This window comes from Piliocolobus tephrosceles, chromosome 7 (genome assembly GCF_002776525.5).
Source record: "Piliocolobus tephrosceles isolate RC106 chromosome 7, ASM277652v3, whole genome shotgun sequence".
NCBI classification, from domain to species: Eukaryota; Metazoa; Chordata; class Mammalia; order Primates; family Cercopithecidae; genus Piliocolobus; species Piliocolobus tephrosceles.
The window spans coordinates 146,074,292-146,102,256 of NC_045440.1; the positions used below are offsets into that span (position 1 = coordinate 146,074,292).

General features: G+C 50.3%; 1 protein-coding gene across 3 annotated transcripts; it reads right to left on the reverse strand.

Moving 5' to 3' along the window:
• Positions 1-27,579, reverse strand: JRK (Jrk helix-turn-helix protein). 3 transcript variants are annotated; one of them, XR_002734907.3, is made up of 5 exons: positions 27,504-27,579; positions 22,149-24,180; positions 7,627-7,669; positions 1,735-1,829; positions 1-735 (listed from the first exon to the last, which is right to left on the reverse strand). XR_002734907.3 is itself a non-coding variant. In XM_023228089.1 (4 exons), the coding sequence occupies exons 2-3, from the start codon at positions 23,727-23,729 to the stop codon at positions 7,640-7,642; spliced, it is 1,611 nt and encodes a 536-aa protein (XP_023083857.1). In that variant the 5' UTR covers positions 23,730-24,180; positions 27,504-27,579; the 3' UTR covers positions 1,527-1,829; positions 7,627-7,639. The 3 variants fall into 3 exon arrangements, 2 of the variants coding, with proteins under 2 accessions (XP_023083857.1, XP_023083856.1); XM_023228089.1 differs by lacking the exon at positions 1-735 and having other exon boundaries at positions 1,527-1,829; XM_023228088.1 differs by lacking the exons at positions 1-735; positions 1,735-1,829; positions 7,627-7,669 and having other exon boundaries at positions 15,169-24,180.
• Between the last annotated feature and the right edge of the window lie 386 nt (positions 27,580-27,965).

The window sequence follows — 27,965 nt, forward strand, 5'->3', positions numbered from 1 at the left end:
AGTCATGGGGTCTTGTGCGCCTTCTGGTCTGAGTTGGGTGCAAGGTAATACAGAGGGAAAGGTCCACAACCAGGAGAGGAGGAGGGCTTATCTCTCACGTCATTGACTATTAATTGTGAACCTCAAACACCTGAGACAGGTCTCAGTTCATTTAGAAAGTTTATTTTGCCAAGGTTGAGGACACACACCCACAATACAGGCTCAGGAGGTCCTGATGACATGTGTCCAAGGTGGTCAGACCACAGTTTGGTTTTATACATTTCAGAGAGACATGAGACATGAATCAACATGTGCAAGATGAACACTGGTTCAGTCTGGAAAGGCGGGAACAACTGGAAGCGGGGAGGGAACTTCCAGGTCATAGGTAGATAACAGACAAATGTTTACATTCTTTTGAGTTTCTGATTAACCTTTCCAAAGGAGGCAATCAGATATGCATCTATCTCAGTGAGCAGACGGATGACTCTGAATAAAATGGGAGACAGGTTTGCCAGAAGCAGTTCCCAGCTTGACTTTCCCTTTTAGCTTAGAGATTTTGGGGCCCCAAGATATGCTCCTTTCACATTTTCCCCCTTTTCTTTTTTGAAGTCTTTTGGAGAAAGCATTTTATAAGAAAATGAGTCTCTGGTCTCAGGTTTTGTCTGCTCTCTCATGGCTAGGATGGTTTATTCCTGTATAGTTAGGTCCGGAGTTATTAGAAAAGCTCATTTTTAGAAGGCCGTGAAGTGTCATGTCCTGTGAAAAGAAAATAGGGGGAGGAGGGAGGAAAAACAACAACAAACAAAAGAACAATCTGGGAAAAATTAATATAGGCCACATTACTCTGAAGCCCATACATTAGTAGCCAGGTATAAAAGTGGCTTATGTATGTAAATAGGTTGCTGTTGTTTTCTTCTGAAGTTTAAGTTGCCTGGCTTCAGTTCACAGGGCTTTATGAAAGCACAGCTTAGTTTTCAGTAACTCCAAATCAGGAAAAATGGGAGAAAAAGACAGAAGAAAAAATAAAAAACATTATTTTGAAGAGTTGTAGCCAAGAAAAACCATAATTCAGTCAAAACTATAGAAAATAATAAAAACTGTAAAACATTAGGCAAGACTAGAATCTAACAACAGGTATACTATAGGTTTTGCAACATAATTTTTCTTTCTCCAGTTTCCCATTTTTAATAAACATAAATCATGGTAGGACTAGTTTGCTTTATTATACTTGGCCTAATTATTTGTATTCAGAGCAGCAAGAATAATTATTTTTTACATAGGCTTTTTTTTTTTTAATGGAGTTTTCCTCTGTCACCCAGGCTGGAGTGCAGTGACACAATCTCAGCTCACTGCACCCTCCACCAACCAGGTTCAAGTGGTTCTCCTCCCTCAGTCTCCTGAGTACCTGAGATTACAGGTGCATGCCACCACACCTGGCTAATTTTTGTGCTTTTAGTAGAGACGGGGTTTTGCCATGTTGGCCAGGCTTGTCTCCAACTCTTGACCTCAGGTGATCCACCCACCTTGGCCTCCCAAAGTGCTGGGATTACAGGCATGAGCCACCAGGACCAGCCTATATAGGCTTTTAAATTGGCTTTGACGGAACTTTGTCTCAAATAAGACTTTTTTAAAGCTGAGTGCAGTCATGGATTCGTATCATCAAATATCTATGAGTTGGGGGATCCTCTTTTCTTGAGGTTCTAAGATAAAACTTGGGGCTGGTAGGCCTGTCAGAAAGTGACATTCTTTACTTACCACAGTTCAGGAACCCTGTACAGAGACTGTGTAGACAAACATGAGGCCAGTTTTCCCAAGGGGCTTTTATTGGCTCCGTAAGTCAATTTTGAGTCCTTAAAGGAAAGCACATCATTTCAGTCAAAGCCATGGTAGAATAACCAGTTTCTCCAAGTGTGTCCTCTTATACATGAAAAGAGATTCTTATTGCACTTATGTAAATAACTGTATTGCCAAAAATAGCTTCCAAATTCTGGAGAAATTGGGAAGAGGAAGAACAAATATGTTATACATTTTGTTCATAGGAATATACTAAATTGTTAAATCCTGTTAATCGCTCAAGAAAAGTTTCCTTGGCTCTGAAAAAGTAAATCAAAGGATTAGCAACATTTTAAGTGAAAAGTCAAAAGGATTACTTCAGTCTTGTAATAGTTCAGTCACTGTAGTTAATTCCTGTTCTGCTTGATATTCCTGAACATTTCAGTTCTCCATGGGTCCTGAAAGTTTTTACTTTATTCTGATGTCACCATCTCCAAAGCTGTTAAAAACTTGTATGCAAGAGCACCTGTTGGAGTTTTATAGCTTTTTATAAAATCACCTTCTAAGAAGGACCAAAATAAGACAACAATTGTCTGTGAATGACAAAAGGTTTTAGGGCAGCCACAGTCAAAAGAACATTGACAAGAAAATTCATTACCTCTGTGGCACACGATAATTTAACATAATAATTATAATCACTACTGATAATGTACACTAAGTCATATCAGAATTATAGGAGTTTCCTATGACTTGGGAACACATAACGATAACATGTTTATACAAACACAGCCCAAAGAAACCCAAACACAATTTTATATTTGACAACACTTCCTATATAATTTTTATACCAAATAGGACAAATTATGTCATTTTTGGACTTTATGGAACTTAATAGCTTAAAGGATTAATTAGGTCAGAAAAAGACATAATTTATAATTTGATTTTGGAAAGTTTGTCAAATACCAAAGGCTTAAAACACTTGATATCACAGGCTATTGTAAAATAAGTCATTCATTTAACCAAAGTGCTAACTTGAGGATTTCAAAAAAGGTGAAAACCTTCATTCTTTCAGAGAAAACTTAATTTTCCAAACAATAAACCCTAATAAAAACAAGAAGCCAATTACATTTGTTTTTCAAAATTTTATAAATAATTAATAAAATTTTAATCTTGATCATAAGATACAATTTTCATAAGCCTTTTACAAACTTTATAGCCTTAATTTATTAAGAAGTTTGTTAATGTTTCCAGAAAACCTTGTTAATCTGACACAGGGGTCCATATGCTGGTTTTGCATCAGTGTGCTTTTGACATTAATGATTTATTTATAGAGAAACTGAGCTTATTTTATCTCTCAAAGTCAGCCTTTACAATCTCACACACCCGCCTCTTCATGATAGTCCCTGGGCCTCGAGGAGTTGAATAGCTTTAATTTCTGGCCTGATGTCTCAGGAATGCAGTTTATTTTGAAGGGCATCTCTACTGGGTCTGAAGATGGAGCTTTAATTCCTGTCAGTGTTTAAAATTTATCAGGACTTGGCATTCTTTTTAGATCCAGGAGTCAAACCCTGTAACTCAATGTCACAAGTACTTTAAATGTGCATACAGAGAGATACATGGATGTAATAACTTTAATTTTAAAAAACATTAATCTCAGTTTTTTTCCTACGCAAACCAAAACTTAATAATAGTATGACAACATGATCACATAAAAGTTTTTGCTTTTTTAAAAAATGGCCTCGCCGGGCGCGGTGGCTCAAGCCTGTAATCCCAGCACTTTGGGAGGCCGAGACGGGCGGATCACGAGGTCAGGAGATCGAGACCATCCTGGCTAACACTGTGAAACCCCATCTCTACTAAAAAAAAAAATACAAAAAAAACTAGCCGGGCGAGGTGGCGGGCGCCTGTAATCCCAGCTACTCCGGAGGCTGAGGCAGGAGAATGGCGTAAACCCGGGAGGCAGAGCTTGTAGTGAGCTGAGATCCGGCCACTGCACTCCAGCCCAGGGACAGAGCGAGACTCCGTCTCAAAAAAAAAAAAAAAAAGTCATAAATGGCCTCTTATTGTGACTTACACAGACCATTCATGACATGCTTGGACTTTTTGGGTTGACCTGAATATCCTTTTTTATAAACAACCACTCATTTTACTGTAGGACTAAATTGACCATACAGGATTCTGTCTCATATAAAATTATTTCTCTTTAAGTATAAAAGTTTGGAAAATTTGCAACCTGACAATATAATAGAAAAGAAAATCCTATTTTCTGAGGAGAAATTCAAGCCAGCTGCAGAAATTTGCATAAGTAACAAGGAGCTGAATGTTAATCTCCAGGATAATGGGGAAAATGTCTTCAGGGCATGTCAGAGGTCTTCACAGCAGCCCCTCCCATCACAGGCCCAGAGGCCTAGGAGGAAAAAGTGGTTTCATGGGCCAGGCCGAGGGTTGCCATGCTGTGTGCAGCCTAGGGACTTGGTGCCCTGCATCCCAGCCACTCCAGCCATGGTTGAGAGGGGCCAACGTAGAACTCAGGCCATGGCTTCAGAGTGTGCAAGTCCCAAGCCTTGGCAGTTTTCACATGGTGTTGAGCCTGTTGAGTGCACAGAAGTCAAGAATTGAAGTTTGGGAACCTCTGCCAACATTTTAGATGTATGTAAATGCCTGGATGCCCAGGCAGAAGTTTGCTGCAGGTGTAGGGCCCTCATGGAAAACCTCTGCTAGGGCAGTGCAGAAGGGAAATGTGGGGTCAGAGCCCCCATGCAGAGTCCCTACTGGGGCACCACCTAGTGGACCTGTGAGAAGAGGGCCACCATCCTCCAGACCCCAGAATGGTAGATCCACTGACGGCTTGCACTGTGTGCCTGGAAAAGCCACAGACATTCAACGCCAGTCCATGAAGGCAGCCGGGAGGGAGGCTGTACCCTGCAAAGCCACAAGGGTGGAGCTACCCAAGACCATGGGAACCCACCTCTTGCATCAGCATAGCTTGGATGTGAGAAATGGAGTCAAAGGAGATCGTTTTGGAGCTTTAAAATTTGACTGTCCCATTGGATTTCAAACTTGCACAGGGCCTGTGGCCCCTTTGTTTCAGCCAATTTCTCCCATTTGAAATGGCTGTATTTACCCAATGCATGTACCTCCAATGTATCCAGGAAGTAACTAACTTGCTTTTGATTTTACAGGCTCGTAGGTGGGAGGAACTTGCCTTGTCTCAGACGAGACTTTGGACTGTTAACTTTTGAGTAATGTTGAAATTAAGACTGTGGGAGACTGTTAGGAAGGCATGATTGGTTTTGAAATATGAGGACATGAGATTTGGGAGGAGCCGGGGCAGAGTGATATGGTTTGGCCGTGTCCCAACCCAAAACTCATCGTGAATTCCCATGTGTTTTGGGAGGGACCCAGTGGGAGGTAATTGAATCATGGGGAAAGTCTTTCCCATGCTTTTCTCATGATAGTAAATAAGTCTCACAAGACCTGATGGTTTTATGAAGAGGAGTTCCCCTGTACACGTTATCTTGCTCTTTGCCTGCTGCTATCCATGTAAGACATGACTTGCTCCTCCTTCCATTCCCCCACAATTGTGAGGCAATCTCAGCTATGTGGAACTGTAACTCCATTAAATCTCTTCTTTTGTAAATTGCTTCAGAGGGTGCAAGCCCCAAGCCCTGGCAGCTTCCACATGCTGTTGAGCCTGTGAGTGCACAGAAGTCCAGAATTGAAGTTTGGGAACCTCCACCTGGGTTTCAGAGGGTGTATGGAAATGATTGGATGTCCAGGAAGAAGTTTGCTGCAGGGGTGGGGCCCTCATGGAGAACCTCTGCTAGGACAGTGTGGAAGGAAAATGTGGGGTGGAAGCCCCCCCACACAGTCCCCACTGGGGCACTGCCTAGTGAAGCTGTGAGAAAATAGCCACTGACCTCTAGACCCCAGAACGGTAGATCCACAAACAGCTTGCACCGTGTGCCTGGATAAGCCACAGACACTCAATAACAGTCTGTGAAAGCAGCCAGAAGGAAAGCTGTACCCTGCAAAACCACAAGGGCAGAACTGCCCAAGACCATGGGAACCCACCTCTTGCATCAGTGTGACCTGGATGTGAAACAGGGAGTCAAAGGAGATCATCTTGCAGCTTTAAGATTTGACTGTGCTGCTGGATTTCAGACTTGCATGGGGCCTGTGGCCCCTTTGTTTTGGCTAATTTCTCCCATTTGAAATGGCTGTATTTACCCAATGCATGTACCCCCACTGTATCTAGGAAGTAACTCACTTGCTTTTGATTTTACAGGCTCATAGGCAGAAGGGACTCGCTTTGTCTCAGATGAGACTTTGGACTGTGGAGTTCTGAGTTAATGCTGAAGTGACTTAAGACTTTGGGAGACTGTTAGGAAGGCATGATTGGTTTTGAAATGTGAGGACATGAGATTTGGGAGGGGCCAGAGATGGAATGATATGGTTTAGCTCTGTATCCCACCGAAATCTCATCTTGAATTATAACTCCCACAATTCCCACATGTCGTTGGAGGAACCTGGTGGGAGGTAATTGAATCATAGGGTCAGTCTTTCCTGTGTTGTTCTTATGATAGTGAATAAGTCTCCAGAGATATGATGGTTTTAAAGATGAGAGTTTCTCTGCACAAGCTCTCTCTCTTTGCCTGCTGCCATCCATGTAAGATGTGACTTGCTCCTCCTTGCCTTCCACCATCATCATGAGGGCTCCCCAGCAATGCAAAACTGTAAGTCCATGAAACCTCTTTCTTTTGTAAACTGCCCAGTCTCTGGCATGTCTTTATCAGCAGCGTGAAAATAGACTAATGCAAACACATTTCTAAGTGTCTAAACTACAGTCTTCCTTAAAAACCAAGGGTAGTCTCTGTTGCAATAACTATTTTAGTTAAAAAAAAAAATCAGGTTCACAATACAAAATTAAGTGGTTTAAGGGCTGAAACAAACTTGTCTGTTTAAATTCTTTGGGTTCCATAAGGAAAAACAGAGGTTTCTCCCCCAAAGGGAGTCTAGCACCTTCTCCATTTTCTTTAAGGAACCCCACGCTACTATAAACTATTTTAGGTCCCCTATGCAGCAGAGGGTGCAAGAGAATGGAGAGACAGCAGAAGTAAATGAAGAAACTAGAATTCAGTCAACTGAGAAGAAAAAACTTTTGCTCAAAAAAAAGACAAGGTTCTAAGAGAGGAAAAAAACAAAAACAAAAACATGAAGGTCCTTTAAAACAAACACACACACACACATTTTGGATGTTAGCTTTAATTTATCTGACTTTTAACCATTGAGCTCCTTTTAAAAAAAAAAGTTTTTAAATCTCATTACCATATTTCAGCTAGGACAAATTGCTGTTATTTCAGAAGTACCAAGTATCAAACCAGAAAGGACTTGATTTAGGAACCAAACCCAGCTTTCATGCTGGAAAAAAAAAAAAAAACAAGGAAGGCAGAAGCTTAGGCATTGAACTGCAGTGTGGGGTAACAGCCATTGCTTTCAGTTTGGCCTGGCTAGCAAAAAGGTGGTCTGGTTATATAAATAAAGCCCCTTAAGTAGTGAAAATCAAAATCAATTTTTTTTCTTTTTTCTTTTTTTGGTGGGAATGTAGCCACTTCAGAGGCCTTGTTCCCCATAATTTGAAACTTTCCTTCGGATTTGATCAAGTCAGATAGAGTTGGTCAAACCCAATGGGAAAAAGACTGAAACAACAAAAACAGAAACATACAACAACAACAATAATAAAAAAGAGCAAAGCAAAACAAACAATTGCACAACTTATATAATTACTGAGTGCTCTAACAGTAAGGAGAAATTAAGACCAGCTGGCTGTTAATTGTATCTTTAGCCAAGACAAACCCCAATTCAGTTACTTACCTAGGAATGGATCTCAGGCTGAAGAAGACTGCACTCCACCATCCTAGAAGCAGGAAAAAAAAAAAAAACCTCATCTTCCCTGTTGGAAGTGAGCTCAAACTCCATAAAGGAGTTTACCTGCCTTCCATCGTCACAGAAGCAGGAAAAAACTTGCCTGCCTTGTTTTGGAAGCAAGTAAAACTCCAAAAAAAGGGGCGGGGTGGTGGTGGGAGTTGTACAGCAAAAAAAAAAAAAAAAATGTTAAATCTCAACCAAATTTTGGGAGATCAGGGATTCTCTGGAGGGGGTGCTTCCAGGCCTCAGTAAATTGTCCTATTCATTTGAGCCATAAAGATAACCCAAGCTGGTACTAAGCACTCATAGGAGATTTTTTCAAAGGTCAGGGGCACCTCCATTCAGAATCCCTTTGTGATTACCAAAATGTGAACCCAGAAAATCTGAGACAAGTCTCAGTTAATTTAGAAAGTTTATTTTGCCAAGGTTGAGGACACACGCTCATGACACAGCCTCAGGAGGTCCTCACGACATGTGGCCAAGTGGTCAGAGCCCAGTTTGGTTTTCTACATTTTAGAGAGATATGACACACCAATCAACATATGGAAGATAAACATTGGCTTAGTCTGGAAAGGCGAGACAACTCAAAGTGGGGTAGGGGCTTCCAGGTCATAGGTAGTTAAGAGACAAATGGTGGCATTCTTTTGAGTTTCTGATTACCCTCTCCAAAGAAGGGAATCAGATATGCATTTATCTCAATGAGCCAAGGGGTGGCTTTGAATAGAATGGGAGGCAGGCAGGGGCCCATTCCATAGGCCCCTCCCCACCAAACTGTCCTTGAAAAATCTTCACCTCTCATTTTAGGGGAGGCTGATTTAAGTAATAACTGCCCTAAGCAGTTTTCAGCTTGACTTTTCCCTTTAGCTTAGTGATTTGGGAGCCCCAATGTATTGTCCTTTCACATAATCAATTTACAGAACAAGAAAAAAGAGAAAGAGAGGTGACCCACAGCCGGAGAAGCAGAAGCTGCAGCTGCATGCTGCATGGTTATGCCACACAGCCACATTTCCTTCTAGGCCCAATGTCATTTCTAGGGTTCCAAAAATTGATGATTTTATTCATTTTTTACACCCCTCCGTGCAGGCCCCAGTACTGGCCCAGACTGGCCAGGTATCCCATGCTGCAGAGGGGTATGCAGCGGCTCCCCACAGGCCTGGCTTGGGCCACATCCATCACAGGCAGACCATTGTGAAGAGACCTTTGCACAAATTTTAAGTGCAAGAGATCTGACCTAACAAACTCCATCTTGCCTTTAACCTCCAAACTGCCTTTGATCACCTCTGGGCGTGGGCCAAGCTAACTTTGGGAGAAATTTAGTTAGTAATTTAAATGATAACAGCACTTCCCACAACTAAACCACCTTTGTAATACTAATGAAAGGCCACCAAGTTAAGAGGATGAGAGGGGCCTGGATTCTGCAAAGACGTAGGGATAAACAATTACCAACTATTGTCCCAGAAGTTATAAGATTTGCAACTTCCCTAATTACTCCTGCAGATAACGTCACTATTGTAGAACCTAGGATTGGCCTTTTAAGATGTATTTTCAGACAGGGTCTTATTCTGTCACCCGGACTGGAGTGCAGTGGCAGAATCATGGCACAGTGCAGCTTTGACCTCCTAGGCTCAAGCAATCTTCCTGCCTCAGCCTCCCAAGTACCTGGGACCACAGGGACGTGCCACCACTCCTGGCTATTTTTTTAATGTTTTGTAGAGAAGAGGTCTCACTATGTTGCCCAGACTGGTCTCGAGCTCCTGGGCTCAAGCACTCCTCCTGCCTCAGCCTCCCAAAGTGCTAGGATTACAGGTGTGAACCACTGTGCCTGGCCACACTTTTGCACTGCTGACACCAGATGGCTCTACCTGGACCAGCAGACCAGCAGCTCCTTGGTAGCTGTCACCCAAAAGTGGACTCAGTGCACAAGGACCTTTTCTACACCCCTATGATGGTATCCCCAAAAAATCAGAAGCACCCATTCCCTGGGCCCCTGCCCACCAAACTGTCCTTGAAAGATTCTCACCTCTGAATTTTAGGGGAGGCTGATTTAAGTAATAAGAAAACTCCAGTCTCCCATTTAGCTGGCTCTATGTATAGCCAACTCTTTCTCTATTGCAATTCCCCTGTCTTGGTAAATTTGGCTCTATCTGGGCAGTGGACAAGAAGAACTAATTGGGCAGTTACAGTGGGGTTGACTGGCACATAAGAATGGTGGGATTGAGAGGCCTGGGAGCTTCCACCCTGCAGGGTCTGCTGATCAGTATCAAACCCAATAAACCATAAGGTCAGGGGAACCTGCAGGGGAGGAGCAGCAGGAAGGACACTGCTCTGCAGCCCAGCCCACAGCACCCCCACATGGTGTCCATGGCCATTCTAGTGTATCCTGACCTCTCACACTGCTCCAACCCTCACAGCACACCTGCTGCCCTCCTGGGGTGCTGGCCTCCCTTCAGGGAAGGGGAGACTCTGGGCTTACAAAGATCAGGACAGCGGCCAGAGGAAAGATGTGACAGGCCCTGGCTCCCTCTCTCCTGATGTCTGCCCTCTCCAGCCAGACTCCAGCCACTCCCTGCTAAGGGTCCAACCCGATTCTGTTGAGCAAGGAATGTTTGTGAGGCTTGCAGGCTGGAGGCCAATGGGGTCCCTGTGTCTTGGTGGGATCCTGTTGCCCCACCACCAGAGCTACCCCAGAACAGGCAATTCAAAGAAGAGGGCTGTACCCAGGGCTCAGAAGCACAGACCCCACCAGCCCTGCTCAGCTGGCAGAGCCCGCCTGACCTCCCTGGGCCCTCCCTGGCTGGCTCAGCTCTCTCACTGGGCATCTGGAGTCCTCCCGACCCCAGATTCAGGCACAGCCAGTGCAGGTGCCACCTGCTTAATGCTGTCCTGCCCAGGCATCCTGCCCAAGTCCCCGGCCACCCCCAGTTCAGGGGCCAAGGCACACAGCCTCCTGGATGCTGATCTTCTGCAGCTGAGAGCCTTGAGCTGCCCCAGGCCCTCCTCAGGGAAGATGAGGCCGAGAGCAAGCAGAGGACCCAGACCTCCCAACTGAGGTGCATCTCTCAGCAGGCAGCTGCACTTCTGGAGAAGGTCAACTGCAGAAGCTCCTTGCCCTGCCAGCCTCAGGGTCCCTTCTGAGGCTCTGCCTGCCCCAGGGGGCTTTGAGGAGGCCTCCCCTGCTCAGCCTCCTATGGCGGCTTCACGGGCTTCTCGAGCCACCGCTGGAGCCATGAGGGCTGCCCTCAGGTGACCACCCCCAGGCGGGATCCCTCTCTGCCTTTGCACACTCCCTTGAGATGGGTCCTAGTAGTGCCAGTTCTCCTTCCCCAGCAAGGGCTGCTCCAGGTTACTGTCCACCCAGAGACCCTGGGGGCCAGCACTGACTTCAGAGGTGGAACCATTCAATGTCCTCTGGTGGTGACCTTGCTGTGACTGCTGGCTTGGGGCCCCTGAAGAGCTGACACCCCACAGACACCATGTGTTAGGCACTGTGTGAAGGTTAGCGCTGCAGAGTGGCCCCACACGATTCAGACACTTTTGAGAGTGAAAGGGGTATCAGCAATTGTTCCAGGACAACAGGTGCCACCAGGACTGCCCAGGGAAAGCAGGACACAGTGGCACCACAGGCACATCCAGCTCAGCACAGCAGGAGACTGGCAGACACAGCCAAGGCAAATGCCGCCAGAGGCCAAGAAAAGCGGGGAATCACAGGCAACAGGCAGGGGAAGGGATGCAGTGAGATCCTGAGCTGTGGATTAAAATGGCTCCGGACTCCAAACTCTGTGTCCCTGACCATCCCTGACACTCCTGAGCCTCAACTGCTCATCTGTACAAAAGGGATGGCACTAGTGACTCAGCCAGGTGGCAGGAAGATTCGATGAGTTAAGTGCCACCAGAATATGGACAGCACAGGCCCCACTAAGTGTGTTCTGCCTCCTGTCATCTTGGATCCTCTCTTCCTCCTTCGCTGCTTTTACACTGGGTATTTTCTAATGTAGCCTTTTAATTTCTTTAATGATTTTTTTTCACTCTATTTTTTGAATTATTTCTTTAGTGGTTGTTCCAGGGATCACCATTTACATTTTATCAGAATCTACTTTGGATCTGCGCTAATTCCAGTGAGAGACAGAAACGCCGCTCCTGTGCAGTTCCGTCCCCTTTTCCCTTCTGCGGTATTATCGTTATGCACATATCACATCTCTAAATGTTACAAACCCAGCAGTATGTTGTTATTATTATTATGTAATGTTATGCTTTTTAAAGAAGCTGGGAGATAAAAGAAGACCAAGTACATATTTTTAGCTTTTGCTACATTAACTTTCCTTTTTATCATTTCTGGTTCTCTTTATCTGTTCTGTGAATTTGAGTTACTATCTAGACTCACTTCCTAGTCAGAATATTTTGCTTCCACCCATTTCCTTTCAGTTATTATTCACAAATACATTATATCTCTATATGTGATAGGCCCAACAATGTTATACCCATATTATTTTATATAATTGCTTTTTATATCAATTAAGAAGAAATGTGCATTTATACTGTTTTATACAACTATACAAGTACCTCTGCAAGTGTTGTTTTTAATGTGGATTTAAATTACCTTCTGGGGTCATTTACTTTCAGCCTGAAAGACTTCCTTTCATCTTTCTGGTAAGGTGGGCCTGCTAGCAACAAACTCTCTTGGCTTTTGTATGTAGTATCTGGGTTCATCTTTAAACTGCTTGTTTGTTTGCTTATTGAGACAGGGTCTCACTCTGTTACCCAGGCTGAGTGCACTTGGCTCATTGCAACCTCTACCACCCAGGTTCCAGCAATTCTCCTGCCTCAGCCTCCCAAGTAGCTGGGATTACAAGCACATGCCACCATGCCAGGCTAGTAGACAGGGTTTTGCCATGTTGCCCATGCTGGTCTTGAACTCCTGACCTCAGATGATCCACCTGCCTCAGCCTCCCAGTGCTGGGATTACAGGCATGAGCCACCATGTTCAGCTGCTTAAATTTCTGAAAGATAGTTTGGTGGATATAGGATTCTTAGTTAATGTTTTTTTTTTGTTTGTTTTTTGTTTTTCTTTTTTTTTTTTTGCGTGTTTTGAGCACTCTGAATATATTATCCCTCTGCCTTCTGGCCTCCATCGTTTCTGATGAGAAGTCAGCTGTTGATCTTACTGGTATTCTTTTGTAAGTGACAAATCATTTTTCTCTGTTTTCAAGATTTTATCTTTGGCTTCCAGCAATTTTACTATGATGAGTCTATTTGTGGATCTCTGGTTGTCCTACTTAGATTTCATTGAGCCTCTTGGATTTGTAGGCTAACATTTTTCAAAAAAATTGGGGATTTTTCAGCCATTATTTCTTTAAACATTTTTTCTGCTCCTTTCTGTCCCTCCTCTCTTCTGATTCTCCAAGCGTATGTTGGTGCAATTCGTGTGGTATCATACATTTCTCTAAGGCTCTTTTCTTCACTCTTTTTACTGTTCTTTGGATTGCATAGTTTCTATCACTCTATTCTCAAGTTCACGAATTCTTTCTTCTGCCAGTTGAAATCTACTGTTAAGCTCAGCTTGCCTAGTGAATTTTTCATTTCAGTCATTGTACTTTTCAACTCCAGAATTTTCATCTGGTTCTTTTTATTTGAGACAGGGTCTTGTTCTGTCACCCAGGCTGAAATGCATTGGCAGTATCACAGCTCACTGCAGCCTTGACCTCCCAGGCTCAAGCAATTCTCCCACCGCAGCCTCCTGAGTAGCTAGGACTACAGGTGTGTGCCACCAAGCTGGCTAATTTAAAAAAAAAAAAAAAAATTGTAAATAGAAGTTCTTACTATGTTGTCCCAGGCTGGTTTCAAATTCCTGGACTCAGATGATCTTCCTGCCTCAGCCTCCCAAAGTGCTGGGATTACAGGGGTGAGTCACTGAGTCAAGCTGGTTTTTTTTTTTTTTTTTTTTTTAAATACAAAACATATAATTTCTACCTTCTTAATCTCCATTTGAGGCAATATTGGCTCACACCTTCCTTTAGTTTTACCCCCTTTAGTTCTTTAATCATAATGTCCTTTAGTTCTTAGAACGCATTTATGATGGCCACTTTGAAACCTTTTTCTTTTAAATCCAGCATCTTGCTCTACATAGGCAGTTTCTATTACCTGCCTTTTCCCCCAGTGTATGGGCCATACTTTCCTGTTTCTTTGCATGCCTCATAATCACCTGTTGAAGAGTGGACATCTTAGGTAACCATTGTAGCAATTCTGGATACTAGCCAGCCCAATCTTGGACTATTTTCCTGCTTTCTTTGCTTAGGGACCAGCTAGACTGTTTCAGTGGCATCTATTTCCCACCCTACATCCCAGAGCCTCTGATTGCATCTCAGTTTTTCTCCTCAGGGGCACCGTCTTGGTTATGCCCTCAGTCACCCTGGATGACAGTGGTTTGAAAGTGTTGCAAAGTGCTTTGTTTTCCCTGACCACATCCAGCTGTTAAGCTCCACTAATGGTCAGCTGATTGCTCCACTGTTTTGAATGCTGCCCTGGACATAAATTGCTTCGCAGGTCAATCCGATCAAATTTGGGCTCCTTTGAAGGGATAGTTCCTGAAGTTAGTGTTTGTGACACTTATACGACCCCTAGCCAGACAATATGTTTGGCACAGATCTCCAATAAATCTACTGATTGACCACAGTTGCCTTTCTCCATCACTTCGACCGTTTTTGAGAGCACCCTTAGGCTGGAACTTCACACTCTTACAAATGCAGCTCCTGTGGGGAGGAAGGTGGAGCTCCCTCTTCTATGGCCTGCTTCTCCAGTGGCTCTGCTGTTTGGGGTAGGGACAATGTTGTATCTCTCCCTAAATTTGCGAGCTGAGCATTTGATGGGAGGGGAGTCAGCAATCCCAGGTTTCCGGGCTTGCCTCTCAGTATGGAACCCCCACTCTACAGGTGAGGCCCACTAAGGGGTGTTGCCTGCCTCCATCCCTCACACCCTAAGCTCACCTCGTAAATCCGCCCTGTGCCCAGCCCTGCCATGAGGCAGTTCTCCAACATTATGTCTCTGTGGAAGCCTCTGGGGAGGGCTTAGGAATTGCCAGCTCCTCTGGTAAAGTCACTGCCACGTCCACGAAGCCCACAGAACTGCCTGGACCTGAAGCAGGCTGGAACCTCTGCTCTCTCCTTACAGTGATGGGGGGAGATCAGACATAATTGCTGGAGAAGGCATGAAGGCACAAGGCCTGGGCCGACTTGCACTGCTAGATGAGTCCTATACTCACTCCCCCATCCTCTACAACCATGCTACCCAAACCTTTTATAACTAGTTGTACTCATATGACTGGGACCTGGCTCAAGGGACATGAGCAGAAGCGGTGTGCTTTCTGGAGGCAGACACAGTGGAGGGGACTGGAGCAGGTGTCCTGTAATCTTCAATCCTGTGGATCCCTTCATGAAATACACATGGCATATCTTGGTCTGTTTGCAAGGTTATAAAGTAACACCTGAGGCTGAGTAATTTATAAAGAAAAGAGGTTTATTTGGCTCACAGTTCTGTAGGCTGTACAAGCAGCATGGTGCCAGCATTTGCTTCTGGTGGGGAATTCAGGGAGCTTCCACTCATGATGGAAGGCAAAGGGAAGCAGCATCACATAGCAAGAGGAGGAAGAAGGGAGGGAGGTGCCAGGCTCTCTCTAACAAACAGTTCTCATAGAAACTAATCAAGTGAGAACTCATTTGTTACCACAAAGATGGCACCAGGCTATTAAGGAAGGATCCATCCCGATAACAGGAACATCTCCCATCAGGCCCCACCTTCAACACTGGGGATCGAATTTCCATATACAATTAGAAAGGGACAAACATCCAGACTGCATTATGGCAGACGGAGCCTGGCTCTGCCAGACAGTTGAGCTGTCTCATCAGCCCTAATTTCCCTTCTCAACTAGTATGTGTGCAAGAACTAAACTGCTATCTTGTGTACGCAACTCCAGGGTCCCTCTGTTATTGGCACTGGGCAGGGCAGGGTGGGAATCCCCCAGGCCCTGGCCATGAGGTGCTCTGTATTTATCACCGCTGTCCGGGTCATGGTGGGCAGTGTGGGTCTGCCTCCCCTTCTAGACCAGGTGAACCTTCATGATAGGTGCATGTTTTACTCATCTGAAGTCCCCCAGGGGCCTGGCCCATGACTGGAACTGAGGAGTCGAGGGCAATGGCAGAACTGCCTGGACCTGAAGCAGGCTGGAACCTCTGTTCTCTCCTTACTGCCTGTCTCAGTTTGGATTGCTATAACAAAATACCACAGGCTAGGTGGTTTAAACAACAGAAATTGATTTCTCACAGATCTGGGGACTGAAAGTCCAATATCAAAGGCACTGGCAGTCTGGTGTCTGCTGAAGGCTCTTTCTGATTTGCAGATGGCAGTTTTCTATTTTATTTCTTTTTTTTTAGCGATAAGGTCTTATCATGCCTAGGCTGGTCTCAAACTCCTGGACTCAAAGCAATCCTAATGCCTTGGCCTTCCAGTGCTGGGATTACAGGCGTCAGCCACTGTACCCAGCTTGAAAGATGGCAATTTTCTCATATGATCACACAGCAGAAAGAGACCTCGCTCCAGTTCCTTCCTTTTAAGGACTCAGTCTCATCGGGGAGCCCCACCCTCACAACCTCACCAAAGCCTAGTCACCCCCCAAAGGCCCCACCTCCTAATACCACCCTACTGGGGGTCAGGGTTTCAACATATAAACTTTGGGGGGAACACAAACATGCAGTCCTTAATACCATCATTACGGAGATGGAGGCCACACACCTACCAACACCCATACCCTCAAGGGCACTGGTGGGGACGGAGGGTCTTACCCAGCACTGCCATGAGGCAGAAGTTCTCCAACATTATGTCTCTGTAGAGGCCTCCGGGCAGCACTTAGGAATTGCCAGCTCCTCTGGTGAGGTCACTACCACATCCTCAAGGCCCACAGTCTCCTGAAACAACAGAACTTTGCTTCTTGGAGGAGGAGCGTCGGTATGTCCACACCATAGGGGTGTGGTCACTTCCCTCTGCCAGGGAGAATGGGGAGGGAGAACAGGATTCCTAGTGTATTTATTCTCTTCAGAACTGACAGCCCATCAAGGTACAATGAAATAGAAAAAGGCTGGCCAGGTGCCAAGTCCTGGCTCAAGCATGGCAGCTCCTTCCACTGAGCCTCATGGCCACCCCAGAGGACAGGCCTTCCTGTCACACACACATCAGAAATAGGGAACCCAAGACCTCGAGAGGGGAAATGGGCCCAGGGACATGCCTTGGCTTGGGGTGGCTTAGGACCAGGGCAAGACACCTGAGCCCAGAGCAGACCATGCTCTGACACTGGGCAACACATTCCCTGCGCTGGACCTCAGTTCCTTTGGCTGCTAAGGAGGCCCAACAATCCTGGCCTGTGTGGGACAGGACTCTGCCTACAGATGTAGAGGGCCTTTGAGCACCTCACATCTCGCTTCCCAGCCAGCCTGAGTGTGGAGACGGCCATGCTGACAGGTTCCCTGAGAGAGGGCCCAGCCATGGCCAGTGGGCCTCCCAGGATTGGCCCCTGGGTGCAGGGCCTGAGCAGGGAGGCCATCATGCTGCCCTTGAGACCAGGACCCAGCAGGGGCCATGCCCAGATTCAGAGGCTCAGGACCACCACGGAACTGAAAGGAGGTTCAAGGCCTCACACGAGTGGCCCCTAAAAAGGCTGGTAAAGGAGTGTTTTCACCTCTGTTTACAGTTGAGGGCACAGCTCAAGGTCATGCAGCTGGTGAATGGCAGGGAGTGAGCAGTGAACATGAGGCTGGTCACCAGGAGCAGGTAGCCGTGGGTCTCCCTCTGCCCTCAGCAACTTCACACCTGCCCCTCCCTGGGCCCCAGTCTCATATCTAAACAGGAGTGACCCCACCTCATTTCATGTTATCATCACTGCCCTGCAAAGGGAAACAACAGATGTGTAAGGTCTGAGGGTCCACGTGTGGAAGCAGACACCAGAGCCGAGTCTACATGGGCAAAGGAGTGGGCATGCAGGGCCGGGAGCTGGGGCTCACCTGGGAGGCTGGTGGCTGCAGCTCCTGGCCCTGCAGACAGCCAGGCCTGGGGTCTACAGGAGCTGGACAGGGAAGAGGACAAACAAGGCCTCACAGGTCCATTCTCCCCAACCTCCCAGCAGGCAGCTGAGCCCAACGCAGTGCCCGAGAGCTCAGCCCTTGTCAAGGGGAGTCCTCGGACCCAGAGGGGGCAGCGGAAGTGCAGAAGCCCTGCCCAGGCCCTGTCTCCCAGCCCACCACCCACCCCTCACGGCTGCCACACCCACCAGCCTGCGACTGTCCACATCCTGACCCCTACCTCATGACCTCCCTGACCCTGATCTCCACACCTGACCCCAAAGCACATTTTATTATTATGTTTATTAGAGATAAGACCTTTCACTCTGTCACCCAGGCTGGAGTGCAGAGGCCACAACTCACTGCAGCCTCGAACTCCTGGGCTTGGGGATCCTCCTGCCTCGGCCTCCTGAGTAGCTGGGGTGATAGGCAAACACCACTACACCTGGCTCATTTTCTTTTATTTTCTGTAGAGATGGGGTCTCCCTCTGTTGCCCAGGCTGGTTTCAGACTCCTGAACTAACATGATCCTCCTGCCTTGGCGTTCTAGAGCGCTGGGATTTCAGGCAGAAGCCACCACCTCCGGCTCCCCATAAGCACATGTATGTGGGGTGAGGTGAGGTCCCTGAGGTGCAGGGTGGATGGGTCTTGATTTGTCCCAAGTTTCACTGCCTTGTGCCACAGCCTCCCAAGAAAGGATGCAGTCTACACCTTCTGCAAATCCCTGCCTCAAACCCTGTCCCTCCAGAAGCACATCCAGCCACTCGGACCCTGAACCTCCTCCAAATGGACTTTAACTGGGGACAACTGATGACAGTCCTCCAATCCCAGCGAGCTGAGGAAGCCACGAGCAGGGGCTGGGACTTCCTCTCTTCCAGTCAACCTACCACTAGCAATCAATCACTCATTTGGCCCGCTGGATAAGAACAGTGGCCTACGGTGTCAGGGGCGGCCCAAGTGGTCACCATCGCATGCTCAACCATGACTGAGCACGAATGAAGCATATGAAGTCATGCACAGATGGGCCCAGGGCAAGGTCCGCTCTAGGTCCTCCTATGCAGGAGACAGACAACCTTCAGGACAGCGTGCCGGGGGTGCCCACAGAGATCCAGGCTGGCACAGGCAGGACAGGTGTTCTGTAAACCAATCCAAGGTAGAAGGGGCTGAAAGACCACCTACCCATCCCAAGCCCTGAATTCACCATGCCACCCTGAAAGTATGCCCTCTCCTGGGCACCCTGAGGGATGGGAGCTCCCAGAGTGGAGGCTGCCTGTCCCAACCGAGGACAAAGGAGCGCCCTCAGGCCTGAGCCCTCAGGGGCACCACCAGAGAAGAATGCGGTGGTACAAAGAAGTTCGTTCTACTAGCAGGCTGGAAGCAGCCACGGAGGTCCCAAACCAGACGTCGCAGCACCCACTGCTCCACTAGCCACTGGAGAACTGAGGCCATGACCTATAGGGGCACTGTGAGAAGACAAGGAGTGGCTCCAGCCCGGTGTGCTCACAGATAAAAGGGAGAGGCATTTAAATGGGACCAGAGACTTTCGTGCTCTGCTCTGGCAAGCTCCAGGGCTTTCCAGGGGCCTCAGCAGCCCCAGAAACGGAGTGAGGAGACACAGCCTCACAGGGCTGTGGTGTCTGGTGCAGCGGGGCTCCACCTGAGAGGGCTTGGGGAAAAAGATTCCGAGGCTAAAACATTCGACCACCTGAGCTTCTGAGACTGGTCAGGAAGTGAAAACAAAGTGTTCGGAGGAAACAGCAGTCTCCACAAAGCGTTCTGGGGGACAGGACGGAGGCAGGAAGTATGCAGCAGGCAGCTGGGCCCAGCAGCGCAGGGATGAGTAAGCTCTGGGCTCCCGAAAAACCTCACGCCAGGGAGACCTGCAGCAGCAAGCCCAGTGAGGAGGGGCTGCAGGAGGAGCAGGGCCCAAGTCCCCTGGCTGGCACAAGGGATTCCAGCCACAGGGGCTGTGCCTAGAGTCAGGCTCCAAGCCTTGCTGCAGTTAGTCTGGAAGAGGGACACCCTGAGGACACAGCCACTCACTGGGGACAAACGTCTACCCATGAGCCCAGCACAGTCAGCACAGAAGCAGGTCAAGAGTGGGAAGAGCTCAGGTCCTGAAGAGCTACAGTCTGACAGGGACAAGCCATCTCCAGAGGATTCAGGAGAGCCAGCCAGGAGCTCGGCAGGCCTGCCCTGTGCCCTCCTCAGCTCCACCCACCCAGGATGTCCTGCTGCTTCAGAGCCCTCGAGACATGTTCTAACCTCCTGCGTTGCCTCAAGCAGCTGCAATCCAACAATCTTGGTTATGAGGCTCTGCTAGGAGGCACACGTGAGCCCAGAAATGGCACGAAGTACACGGATGTGCAGAAGTTCCCCAGACACAGGAAGCAAACAGTGGGGGTGACACCACGAAGGCAACGGGACCCAAATGGGAACAACTGGGACTGTCGTTCAGCACCGAGGTCTTTAGAAACTGTTTGGCTTTTATAACCTTCACACATGCATTCAAAGCAAGAAACACACACTTCCAGGACATGGGTAGGGCTCTGTCAGCGATGACTTTTGCCCCAGGATCTGCAGGAATGTGAAAACACAAGAAACCACAGCGAGCCAAATCCTCTCCCTCATGAGAACAAAGGTTTCAGTGGAATCAACAGCAGACACTGGAATGCAAACTACGTGCTGACTCAGCCAAATGACATAAATTTAAGAGGAGAAAAGAATTCAGGAGCAAAGCACTGAAAATAACATAGCAAGAAAAACCCATTTAGGCCGAGTGCTGGGGCTCACGCCTGTAATCCCAGCACTGTGGGAGGCTGAGGAGGGAGGATCGCTTGAGGCCAAGAGTTCAAGACTAGTCTCGGCAACATAGTGAGACCCTGTCTCTGCAAAAAAATAAAAAGGTAGGCGTCACGGTGCACGTCTCTAGTCCCAGGTACTCAGGAGGCTGGGGTGGGAGGATCACTCAAGCCAGGGAGGTCGAGGCTGCAGTGACCTGTGATCACACCACTTCACTCCAGCCTGGTCAACACAGTGAGACCCTGCCACAAGAATAAAAAAAAAGAACAATGCACCTATTTCATGCTCACTCAAAGACGAGGCTAATCACTGTGGACACAGGGCATTTTGGAATCTCAGCTGCGGGAAGTGAGTGCTGCTCGTGAAATGGAGATGCTGCAAAGCAGCTACAGACATGGAGAAAATCACCACATCCTCTTACAACTGCGTCTGTGAACACTGACCAGGACAGACAACTCCTCCCCAAAAGTATTACTAACGTGCTAACAGCTGGGGATAAGAGCACAAATATTGCTGGAAATCTAAGCAACCTGTTTTACTGTTTCCAGTGACTTATGTGCAAACCTAAGACTAATCTTTGAACGCCTGATCAAGACGTATTCACGTAAAGGCCGTAAGTATGAAATTCTGGGCAACATGGCACATTGCATTCTGAGCCAAAATGCCAAAATACCACGCAGGGTCTGTGTCCTCTATCCGGGTGATGAGTAGGGCCTGGTCAGCCACTCCTACTTTCTTCACGGAAAGAAACTCTACCAAGTCAACTCTCCGTGGGGCCCCCCACATCCTGGGGCCAGAGCCCATGGGATGGGATCTGCGGGTAACAGAGGATGGTTCCAGAGTCATTCTGCTGAACGAGGCCACGACTGAAGTGAGACGTGCGGCCTCTTCAGCCGAGAGCAGGCCAAGAACTGAGTCCCAGCTCTCAGCCATCGGCCCTCAGGCACCGTGCCCGGGGTCCACCCAACAAGGGGATAGCCGCCAGCCCAGCAGAGAGAGCCTTCTGAGACGAAGCTTGTCCGGGGCGGTGGGCATGGCCTCCTGTCGGCCTGGAGGGCAACTTCTCTCCACATGGACAGACAGACATCTCCACCCTCTGATACTGCAATCATCAGCCAGCAAACATGAGGCCAGATCAGCCCAGCCTGGCCCCCATTCCAGCCAGAGTGAGACTCTGGCTTGTTCTAGGCTAGGGTGGACCCTTCCAAAACATTTCCTTACTTTCGGATGACATGGCAAGTGATAAAACCTGTATTGACAGGAACCTCGGGCAGACTGTCCTGAGCACCCGAGCCACAGCCGTGGGCGACCCGCTCCTGGAAGGGCTCTTGAGTGTCTGCATATGCCCTCCTGCCTCAGGTGGGGTTGGGGCATAGGACCATGCCACTCCAGGGTGCGTGGAGTAACAGGGCCAGTGGCCAGGGCAGGGCAGAGAAGCTATCAGTTGTCACCTGCTGTGGATGAGCAGGGCAAGGGAGAGTGAGCCGTGGCCCCGCAGCCACCAGGGCCCTCCTGGAGGGCTTCAACCTTGACCACAGCCCCGAGGGCGCCACACCGCCTCCTCACCTGCTGCTGGCCCCGGAATACGGCACGCAGCGCTCGCAGCTGCCCCACTTCCTGTGCACTGAAGCACGGCTGCCGCTCCGCAAAGCGCAGGACTGCATCGAAGGCCACGGCTGCCTGCTCCCAGGCCGCCTCCTCACCCTCACCAGGATCTCCTCCACCGTCTTGGTCAGCTTTCGGAGTCTTTTCTGAACCCCACACAACCTCTCCTGGCAACGTGGCAGCAGGGGGTTGTCCCCCTTCTGCCTCCCTTCCTGCTACACCCCAGCTGGCGGCCTGGCGCTGGCGAAGCTGGCCTGGGCAGGAGGAGCCTTCCTTCACAAGCTCCAGGATGTGCGCAAAGGATTTGTTGTGGGGCTTCGCTTGGAAGTGCTCTGCCTCCACCTCCTCCTCAGAGGAGGAGCCTTCAGCAAACACACCGGAGGGCCACAGCTTCCTCCAGGCCCGCCTGAAGACGTGACTGGGAATTGCGTTCCAGGCACAGGCCATGCTGAATATGGCATCATTCATATTGTAGCGGGCGTGGGGGCCCTGCAGGGGGGCCGGAGGGTTAACGAAGTTCCTCATGAAGTCTCTCCGAATGCCCTGCTCCATGGGCTGCACCAATGAGGCCACGCTGGCAGGCAGGAAGATGGTGAAAACATGACTGGACACCAGCTCAGCCTCCTGCGGGTGAGCCCGGGAGCTGTCCAGCAAGAGAACGGCCTTGCTGTCATCAGGCAAACCTATGGTTCTGAAGTGCTCTCTCACCGAGGGCACAAAGATATGGTGGAACCAATCGGAGAAAATCTCCTTGTCCACCCAGGCGTTCCCCTGGGCCTTATAGGCGACAGGCAGGTGCTGGATGCCTTTGAAAGCCCTGGGGCCGCTGCATTTCCCGATGGCCAAGGGCTTGAGCCTGTGGGAGCCCGTGGCGTTGGCACACATCAGCACAGTCAGCCGGTCCTTGCTCTGCTTGAGGCCAGGCACGGCCCCGCCTTCTGGAGTGGGATTTGGCAGGCACCGCCAGAAAAGGCCGGTCTCATCAGCGTTGTAAACCTGCTCGGGGGACAGCCCGTGCTCGGCAGCCAAGCTCCTGAAAAACCCACAGAACTGCTCTGCGGCCTGGTGGTCCGCTGCCTGCTTTTCACTGGATGCATCTAGCTTTTTAATGCCGTGTCTGGCCTTAAAGCGCCAAAGCCACCCTCCAGAGAACACACAGGGCTCAGTGAGCTGCATCTGCTCGTAGAAGTCCTTGGCCTTCTCGATGAGCATGGGGCCTGACACGGGGACGCCCTCGGAGCGCTTCCCCAGGAACCACTCGTACAGGACGCGGTCCAGGTGCTCCAGCTTGGGCGTGTGCAGCGTGCGCCGCTGCTCCAGCGCCTTGTTGGAGTCCGAGCTGGCAAAGAACCGAAGCAGCTGTGCCTTGTGGGCCCTGATGTCGTAGAGGGTGGACATGCCCACGTTGTACTCCTGCATCAGTGCCTTCCGGCTCTCGCCCTTCTCCAGGCGCGTGCAGATGTCAATCTTCTCCTTCAGCGTCAGCACCACCCTTTTCCGCTTCTCCCCTCCGCTCCTCCCGGCAGCCAGCTTGGAGGCCATGGGGAGGGGTAGCCGGTCCTAGCACTTGCAGGACACACGCCTGGCCTGGGCTGCTGCCACTACTCCGCCTCCTCCTGCTCCCCTTCCAGGGCTCCGTCTCTCCCTCTTCACTCTGCCTGCCTGATCCTGAGCACAGGCCCCAGTCCGTCTTGGGTTCCCCACTCCACACGCTGCACCTCCTGCCTCAGGTGTCCCTGGTCTTCCAGGCTCCACACACCCAAGCCTTGGTTCCTGGCAGTGCAGTCAGCTGCCAGTTCTCTCTGTGGAGGAGGTGACCCTGTCAGACTCCCCTCTGCTGCTCCACACGACTGGAACCCCGGCCTCAGTGGATACTGTGGTAGCAGCTCCCCTCAAACTGACCAGGTTTGGGGTGGTCGAGGTTTTACTGCGTAAGCTGCAGGGTGCCTCTCCAGGGTCCACAATGGTATCTCCAGGCACAGCACTTCAGGGGCTGGAAAGAAGAGGGAAGAGAGAGGAAAGTGATGGGGCACACCCGGGACACACCTGGCATCCTCATGACTCTATCCTCACCGGGATGCTCCAGCTGAAACGTGAGTGCTGTTGAGAGGAGCCACGCAAGCGCTAGCACGCAGTGTGGGGAGAGGGCGGCCCCGGAAGCGGCCCAGCCCTGCCCAGCTCCTGGGTGTGCTGCTCAGGTGGACACTGCCCCACTCCCACCAGGCAAACTGACGCCATTCGCTAGGGCTAGAAACGAGACGTGGCTCTCACAGGAGTAGCCCGGCCTTTCCTGGGGAAGCGCTCAGGCAGAAGCCATCAGAGGAAGCCAGGAAGTCCGACGCTGGGCAGACCTGAGAACAAACGTCCCACCCGCCCAGACCCGAACTAAGCTTCTTGCTGTAACTGCTCGCTGGGCTGCCTGAGCTGGCCATCTTTTCAAATCCCTTATTCCTCCCTGAGGAGCAGAGGCAGGGGTGGAGGGATGCAGGGAAGAGGAATTCTTCATTACCCTCCCCGCTGAAGATCTTACAAACCCCATCTGGAGCAGGTCTCTAAACTCCCCTCTCTAACACAGAGCCCCAAACTGCCTCTAGAAAACGGGGCATTGGAAGTTTCTCTATAAGAGCAGGCCTGAAGATCTTCCAAGGGCTAGGAGGTGCTGCCAGTTTCTCAATCACCCTCTGACCTCCCTGACCACACACACTCAGATGCGTCTACCGGGAGCCTCAGCAGACAGACAGCTGTGACCACTCCAGGCCTCTTTCAGGGGGCTCTCCTCAAGCTCAGCTCAGGGTACCCTGCCCCAGGCAGCCGCACTGGGCCGCCAGTCTTTGAAACCCCAGGCTCTAGTGCTGCCCGTCCACCTGACTCCACAACCACGGCAGGGCCGCAGAGCCTGCCAGACACGCACACACACACACAGCCACCCACCCTCACTCACACGTACACACTCAGAGGACACAGGAACAAGCTAGTGCAGAGCAGGAACTTCTTCAGCATTTGCTAATTTGGGAGGCTCTATGAACAAATGACTAATTCACACCAGAAGCAAATGCCAGGACACCTGATGGCCTGCTGGGAGCAAGTGTTCTTCCTGGGCCAGCTGTGTACCCTATGAAAAGCTCTGCTTTTAAGTTTCATACGCACCTTTGACCAATACGAAGAAAAACGACACAGTCACAGCTCTAATCAAACACATCTTTCTATTGGAGTTTTGAAGTATCTTCTCACCCTTCTACATAGAAGATGTGGGTCGTTCTCATCCCTTCTAGGTGGACAATTCTATCCTCTCCTAACAAATCTGCGAAACACCCCACACCCCCCCACACCTGAGCCCACTGGCAGGGCACAGAGGGCGTAGCCCTGTGAGGCCAGGGCAGCCTATGGAGTCAGGGCCTGCAATGCACTTCACCCAGTAAGACACTGGTGAGGGCTGAGAAGCTATCTGCCCCAACACTGGGCAGCTGAGCTGGCCGGCTCAGTGTGGCGTGTGTGCCATGGGCAGGCCTGGGGTCTCCCTCCTCTCACTCCTCCGCAGGCCAGCAGTACTTGAGGATGGACTCCTGGAGTTCCTCCCTCCCTCCCGCGCCCTTGCCATTGCTGCTTCTGCCAACTCCATGCGGAGCGTGTGGTGGAGTGCAGAAACGCAGCCCTTTGAGGCCAGAGCTCAAGAGAAATGAGGAGTGCAATCAAATGCAGCAAAAGCTTCAAAGACAAATTCTAGGTTTGTTGGCCGCCACCTCTGGATGAGTCCTGTCCTCTTCCGGAGTCAGTTTCCTGGTCTGCAAAATGTGGGCTGGTCCCTTAAGGATCCTGCATTGTTCGCTGAGGGTGACGGTGTGACGTGTGTGTGGTATGGCACAGCACAGTGAGCTACGTGCATCTCACCGTGGGGAACAGGAAGGAAGGCAAGGCCACAATCCACCCTCGAGATTTTTAACATGAATCCGCTGCAGAAAAACTGGGGGAGACACCGAATCCCACAGCAGCTTGTGAGGGACTCACTGGGGACTGGGATGCCGGGAAAAGCTTCCTGGAGGAGACTCGGCACCAGACACGGGCCCCTTGTGGACACGTCTCCATGCCTGACGTGCAGGTTCGGCAGGATGACACAAAGTGGCTGAATTTGTTTCATAAGGAATCTCTGAATTTTAATTTTAAAGGAAGTTTTTGGTCTTGCAAGTGGGACAGCAGTGTGTTCCAGCACTTTGTGTTATCCTGCCACACCTGCAGGTCACATATGGAGACGTGTCCACAAGGGGCCCGTGTCTGGTGCCGAGTCTCCTCCAGGAAGCTTTTCCCGGCATCCCAGGCCCGACTCAGTCCCTCACAAGCTGCTGTGGGATTCCGTGTCTCCCCGAAATGAGGGTGGTTTCTTGCCTTGCCACTGGAGAGGAAGCACAGAACCCGGAGGTCACGTGAACACGGGATGAAACATGGAATTCTCCTGTGCCCAAGGCACAGACAAGAAACGGGAGGCCTAAGGGGTCAGCGCTGGGGCCGACTCCGTCCTGTGTGAGGGGAAGAAGATCTGAGAAACGCGGGGGGAAAGCGGGAAACAACCTTCGCACGGGCATTGTGTGCGCGCGCGCGCTGGGGATGGGGGGTATGCAGGATATGGAGAAATACTCAAAAAACAAGTCGCATTCTGGGGCCGGGGGAAGAGGTGAACTGGGGGTCAGAAGGGGAGTATGGGACAGAGAAAGATGGGACAGAAAGCCTGGGGTCGTGCGCCCCGCAGAGCGCGCCCGGGAGCCGGCGCCGAGTTCCGCTAGGAGCGCTCCACGCTGGGGCATCCTGGCGCAGAAGACAGCGCTGAGCTACCGGCGAGGCTCGCTTAAAAAGCACCTCTACCCCAGGGTCCCCGTTTGCGGGCAGAAATTCAGTCTGGGACAAGAGCAAAAACGAAAATGGAGAAAAAAAGAAAAAAAAAGTCTCGGTCTGGTTTTTTAAGGGCAAGCGGATATCGTTACCAAGCCTCTCTGAAAGTGGAAGCGCAGGAAGGGTCTGGGCTGGGGCGTCAAGGTCAGGCCCGGCGGCGAGGGGTGGGTTCGGCTCGGGGGCCGAGCGCTCAGGCCGCGGGGGTCGCGCGGGAAGCACAGGGCTTCGGGTTCCGAGCGCGGCTCCCGGGAGGGGGCGCTGCCGCCCGCGGCTGGGTCCGGCCCCGAGGCCTCGCGCCCAGCTCCGCCCCGCGCGCCCGCCTACACAGAGTGAGGCTCCCGCCCGCGCCGCCCGCGCCCAGCAGTGACCGGAGTCTGCAAAAGCCCACCCGGCCTGGCCTGGCCGCCCAGCGCCTCAGGCCAGCACCCTACTCACCCTGCTCAGCCGGAGCAGCCACCGCCGGCCGGAAATGCCGGCCACTCAGTTCTCCTCCAGTCCTCGCCTCGTCGCCTTCCCCCAGCTACTTCCGGTACGCTCTAGACAGGCTGGAGGACTCGGCGCTCGGTGGTGTCTGGGAGCCAGACTCCGGCTTTCCCAGAGCTGGGTGGCAACGGAGGGCCTGGGAGGGCAGGAGGCCTGGAGGGGAGGGGAGGAGTGGGAGTCCCAGGGTGGGGGGAGGCGTGGGAGGGGAGAAGCGCGGACAGGGAGGGGAGAGGGGAAACGGGGCGGGGGTGGGCCGTGCGACCTGGGCCCGGACTCCGAGCTGCTCTCTCCATCTGTAGAATGGGCGCAGGGTGTCACGTTCCTTTCATGACGAGTGACCCCTGCGCTGAAGGCGTTGGGGCTCCTGCAGTTCTGGGGCAGCCACAGGCGCCCAGGGTTTCGTGCCGCCCAGCC

What these genes read in the sequence shown, in the direction of transcription:
- JRK (XM_023228088.1), bottom strand. Translation starts at nt 23,729, where the DNA reads ATGGCCTCCAAGCTGGCTGCCGGGAGGAGCGGAGGGGAGAAGCGGAAA.